General features: G+C 47.5%; 1 protein-coding gene across 1 annotated transcript in view; it reads right to left on the bottom strand.

Annotated features, from left to right (window-relative positions):
- TAB1 (TGF-beta activated kinase 1/MAP3K7 binding protein 1) overlaps nucleotides 1-5,774 on the bottom strand; it is a 13,756-nt gene that overhangs the window by 2,927 nt on the left and 5,055 nt on the right. The window contains exons 2-8 of the mRNA XM_010004612.1: nucleotides 5,287-5,423; nucleotides 4,947-5,100; nucleotides 4,227-4,313; nucleotides 3,539-3,677; nucleotides 2,962-3,075; nucleotides 565-676; nucleotides 312-456 (exon numbers count right to left, since the gene is read on the bottom strand). Coding sequence (XP_010002914.1) covers nucleotides 312-456; nucleotides 565-676; nucleotides 2,962-3,075; nucleotides 3,539-3,677; nucleotides 4,227-4,313; nucleotides 4,947-5,100; nucleotides 5,287-5,423 — 888 coding nt within the window. The remainder of the gene's footprint in view (nucleotides 1-311; nucleotides 457-564; nucleotides 677-2,961; nucleotides 3,076-3,538; nucleotides 3,678-4,226; nucleotides 4,314-4,946; nucleotides 5,101-5,286; nucleotides 5,424-5,774) is intronic.

The raw sequence follows: 5,774 nt of genomic DNA, 5'->3' as shown, positions 1-5,774 counted from the left end.
CCTACCATTTGATCCAAGAGCTTTTTACAGCAACTCATCCAGCTGCCACGCTTGCCAGTTTCACCTCCTGGTATGTGCCCTGAATCATCCCATTCCCTTTAATGGGCTACTCCTAAGGGACAGGCAGCTGCCTTGAAGAACTGGCTTGGCAAAGCAGCTCCCATTTTATTACAGGCTGGAATAGGGTGGCACAGGCATTTGATCTGGGCAGCACTCATAGGACAGATGAGAAGGAAAGTCTGTAGGAGAGCAGCTGACACTGCTGGAGTGAGGCAATAGCCAAGGAAACACTTCTGTGTGAGCAGGCTCACCTGGTTGGCCTGCCCAGGCCCATGAGCTGCCTCCAGCGCCTTGTAGAGCCCTTCAGACATGAGCACCAAGAAGCCAGTCACCCCATCCAGTGAGTGCCCCCCGTGGATTTCAGGCTCTGCTATGATGGGCTTAGATTTAGCAGCACTGGGAAGAGATGTTGTTATTTAGTATTTAATGGTGACAGAGTAGGTGAGAATGGAGGGGTCATGAAGAAAAGGAGGGCTTGAAACCATAAAGCTCAGTTTTCCTCACCTGAGCAGTTCAATATCAGTATAGCCATATTTGACTTTGTAATCTCCAATGCGCCGAGTGCTTTCCTGCCCACGAATAGTTCCCACTTGTTTTATTTTCCCTGCATCCAAGCCTGCCAGATTGAAAAACAAAAATAAAATTAATTGACTTTGGGGAACTTTCAGGACTTCCTCTGGTTACACTGTCAGTGATGAGGAAAGATATATCAACAGCTAAAGAGAATTGTAAGACAAAACAAGATGCCAAAGAATCAACTCCCAACAGGGAGAAAACAGAAAGCAGTTTGGTGTGATCCAAGGGACACCTTTTCATTAGCTGTAATCTGGGAAGGAGAGAAGAGGAGAGAGATACACACAGCCAGACACACACATTCTGAATACGACGGTTGGCCCCAAGACAAAGTCCACATCCTGCTCCAAAGCCACTGGCAGCAGCGGGCCTGGGCACATAGGCATTTGCTGAAGAGGCAGGGAAACATCTGTGCCTGTCAGCTCTGGACTGTGTGATGGGAGAAGGCAGGAAGGAGGAAATCGTATGTGAAAGATTCTGCATTTCCTTCCACCTGCTATTAATCCCTGCTCTTAAACTCCACATGACAATTTCACTAATACACTAGATTGCAGAGGGAGAAAAAAGGAGATCTACAAGATACAATGAATTTGCTTAAGTGCTCAAACTGATGTGGGCTACTCCTAAAATAAGGACAATGAACAAACAACTATTTATTTAAATAAATTCAAGGGGATAAACCTCTGGCAGCAGTTAGGAAGGAAACCCATCTAGAAGAAGGTTCCAACAGGGATCATCTGGGTGTGGCTATTATTTGAGGCAGGACTCAGAGCAGATGAGCCACCTACCTGGTCTGTTCTGGCAATTCCTCTTTGTTGGTTATACCTAGAGCTAACAGGCAGAGAGTGTTATTTTGAGATATTTTTTTTCTAGGGATGACTGTCCTCAGTACAAGGTGAAGGCAGGGGTCCAAGTGAAACTCTCCCTTCTGACTCAAACCAAGCCCCACTACACAGATGGCTCCCCACCTACCCCAGAAGTAAGACACAACTCTGCCATCTGCTGCGGACCAAAGCTGACTCATCCACATGGCCCAGCTCGTTCATCAGCTCCTGGCAAGGGGATACACACTATTGACAGACACAAACACAGGGAGGCTCACAGTGTGCCAGAGAGGTTGTGTCTAAATCCCAGCAACTTTTCCTGGAGCACTGAATAAGCTGCTGGGTGAAGAGCCACAAAGGCATAAGACCTCTCCCTCCCTTCCCCCATCCCCACTACCTCTCATCGCTGTCCTTCACCCTAGCCCTACAAGGACCTCCTCTGGGTCCCCAAAACAGCCTGTGCAGACTGGCTTGCTCTATGGACTCTTTCTTCTGCTGGGACTGCCAGTAGGAGAGCCACTGCTGCATCAAGTTAAGGTCAGCATTTCTAGCAGACCCCTGTTCTGCTATGGACTGCAGCTAAATGCTGCATTTTTGGCAGCAGAAAGGCAGTCAAAAGAATCCCTGGATTCTTGCATTCAGTCTTCTGTTTCATAGCATGTACTCTGACTGCAGGAGTATGGGTAAAGAAGGAAATGGGAAAGAAACAGAATTAAACAAGACCCTGTAGCAGAAAATTACCACATCAACAGCCTCACCAGATACGAATATAACTACTAGGTGAACCTAATGAAGAATGCCATGTTAGATCTACCTAAACAAAGGTACAGAATGTAAGTATTTCAGTAAGAATTTGGTACTAGCAATCACACTAGTGGTCTGGGCTAGTTCTAGACCAAGAAAGAAAACATGACAAACACTGTAAATGAAAAGGGAGATTGCCTAAAGCAAAACGTCAGCATTAAGAGCTCAACAGTTACTGATGTGAGAGCAGTATATGCTAGTGCTTGGCCTGGCTCTGTCTGAAGTACAGCTGCTGTTTTTGCATCAGCTTGTACAAAGCCATATTGAAACACACCATCCTGAGGGTGCAGCATCACACAGAACTTGACCCAGCATAAACTGTGGTTTGCCTCCAAAGGAACAGGCACCTCCTGTCCATCCTGTTTCCACCCTCTGGCTGTGTGCTTCTACTCCTGCCTTCCTATCAACACCAGCAATCACACAGCTGGAGGGCAAATCAATGTTGGTTTGGCAGTCAGACACAAAACTAACTCTCAAAACTTAACAAACAAAACAAAAAAATTTTCTTAGCTGTACTTACTCACTCTGTAGCCTCACAATGGCTAAATACAGAGAAAAAGAATGCACTGAACTTGTCACTTGAAACTACAGTAAGCTTCTTCTGGTGGTCATTCATTGTTTCTGGCAGCCTGAGTTATTCCTGATAAATTAACAAAGGCACGAGTTGTTCTCAGACAAGAACATGAAACTGAAGACTCACCCAGCTGGGAGAAGCGAAAAAGTTCATCCTCGTTCTCTGTCGTATGGTCCACGTTGAGCTGAGTCACCTGCAGCCCATCCACTGTGGACTTGCACAGCAGTGCCCGATTGGTACCTGCAGTGGGAGCAGCGAGATGAGGCACCAGATAGCTCTGCCGTTAAGAGGGAGAACATATCCAAATGGAAAAGGAACCGGAGAGGGGAATAAAGACAGAAAAGAGAAAGGCTCAGGTACTGTCTCACCATTATCTCTGAAAAGTAGCCTTGCTTGCAGCATAGTAGGCCTGCTAGGCAGCTTTTCATCCAGGCCTGAGCCAGGACCTCACAAGAAGGCTCTCCCTTTCTCAGTGAACCTGCACTACTGCCTCTCAACCCATTTTACCTCTGTTCTTTGGTCAGAAACATTGCATCAGCCAACAGGGATAAAGAGCCAGGCTGATTTCAAGTGCTCCTGTAACTAACAAGCCTTGGTGACAGACCAAAGAAACTGTCCCCCACTTTCAAATTTCTTTCACTTCCTAGAGTCATGACCATCCTCAGAAATGCCTTGACTGAGCTGCAGAGAAAAAACAACTCACCCACATTGGCGATATAGAGCTTGTTGTTGAGAACAACAGCCACAATAGCTGTGGCTCCTCCAGAGATCTCCTGCTCTACAACCTTCAATCTCTCCACAATCTTCTGGTACTGAGGAGGCAGTTGGTGGTGAGGGACACCCTGGAACCCAAAATGAGGGGGAAGCTTAAACACACAGTCCACAACATAGACCAACCACAGCTGGAATCAAAATTATGTAAGGAGGGGACTCATCTTGGCACGTCTTAGTCTCACACCAAGACTTTTTTGTTCAATCCTAACAAATTACATGGTTCCGATAAGATTCTGGAGACGACAACCCAGTTCACCTGAAGCACAGAAACCACATCTACCCAAATGCCATGCAAATTTGAGGCCTTGCCTCTCATCTGCATCATATGGCTTTTCCCCGGAAGAGCCACACGTGCAGGCTGAACTCTCCATGGTATGTCGAGTTCCTTATTAAGATAACCCATGACGGGTGTAAGCAGTGCCAGTAGGAACAATAGGAACTCTGGGAAATGGACCAAAACGCTTGCTTCACTTCACACAAGCTCCCAGAAGAGAACCAGAGAGAAGTAATTTTCAATTACAGTCTCCCTTGGACCAGACTGACAAATATGCCCAAACCTCATCCAGCAATCTGGAAAATAGGACTTTCAGCAACCTCTGATCTTAAAGCTACATTACCTCTGGTAGCTGGGATTGCAAGCTGGCCTTCTCTGCCAAGGCGTCATCAATAGACTCCAGAAAACTTCTTTCCACCACATCAAAAGCCTAAAAAAGTCCATAAACAGAAACTAAGCTCTTGTCCAATGCCTACAGACCTTTGAGCTACCCATCCCCACCTCCCTAAGACTGACTCATAAGAACGGATGATCACTGTATATACAGACAGTAAAGGATCACTACATCACATTGAAATGCAATTATTTCAGTGGAACTAGTTAACAACTTGTACAAACAACCTGCAACAATGCAAAACAGGGGCCAAAACCATATAAATCACATACACAGCCATGTCAGAGACCTATCTGATTTTGTGTGTCGACTGTAAGAACTTGCCTATCACTCAAGAAAGCCCACTCACAAATCCGTCTCCCCACACACTAACCTCCCCTTTTTGCTCCCTGTCATCTCCTTCACAGGCTGACTTGTTCCTGCATGTCCAGTGAAGACTGGCTGCAGCTTCCTGGACAGCTCTCAGCACTGTGCTGACAGAGCCAGGGAGGCAGATGGGTACTAGGCGGGAATGAAACGACACACCACAATTGCTCAGGATGAGTGCAATTACAACCATTGGCAGATGTTTCCAACCCCTACAGAAACCAGATGCTGCTCCCCTGGTGGTAAAAAGTGGAGGTGGGTAGAGTGAGAAGGAGAAGCTGCTGCCAGCCAAAGTTTCTTTACCTGCAGCAAAACTCGACGCACATCAGCATCGCTGTGATCTGCATGTAGCTGGCCCAGCAGCAGCTCTGCAGAGAGCCTCTGACCCACAAAGTTGGTGACTCGGTTGCCATCATAGCCATTGAACACACCATAGAGGTAGCAGTTGTTCTCACTCCTGTCAAAGAGGGAAGAAGCAAAGATGTCACAGATGTCAGTGAGAGACACATGCAACTAGTTCCTCCAGACACCTCCATGCTCGGGCCCCACCCTCTTCTTCTAAGTCCTGTGTGACAAACTAAATACCATTTTTACCTCCCCTTGTGTCTGCAGGTGTCCTGTGTCTCAGGTGCAACTCACTTACCTGAATTTTAACCAGTTGTCTTCCAAGGGGTGACTCTCTATCCCCTTGCCATCTGCACTGTAGGCACGGTTTGGAGCTGAGCCCACCCCGGAGAGATGACAGGATGGCAGGTCGTCTGTCCAACTGGGCTGTTGTTCCTGGAAAACAGAAAGAGACGACATAAAGCCCAAGCAACCTGCCTGAGCTACTACAGGTTACAAGTCCCTCCCCATCCTCCTCTCAACCTTCCTCCCTTTGCTCAGAGGGTAGCACACCTCCCCAGCCTATAACTTCATACTGCCTGCTGCAGAACTGGATCACTTACCACGTCCTTTCCCTCTGAATCCGAGCTCTGGCTACACCCCCAGCTCCTGCTAACAAGAACCAAAACTCGCACCCCACTCTTACACCCGATAGAGCCCAGCACCAGCTCAGCTGTTCCTTCAGTGACTCTGACACTCACACACCCGTGGCACGGGAATACAGGAAAGGCTCTGGCTGCAGGCCAG

Source organism: Chaetura pelagica, unplaced genomic scaffold, assembly GCF_000747805.2.
Source record: "Chaetura pelagica isolate M959 unplaced genomic scaffold, ChaPel_1.0 scaffold530, whole genome shotgun sequence".
In the NCBI taxonomy this organism is placed as follows: Eukaryota; Metazoa; Chordata; class Aves; order Apodiformes; family Apodidae; genus Chaetura; species Chaetura pelagica.
Note: the sequence above shows the minus strand (reverse complement) of the source record. Positions and strands in the feature narration are given on the sequence as shown.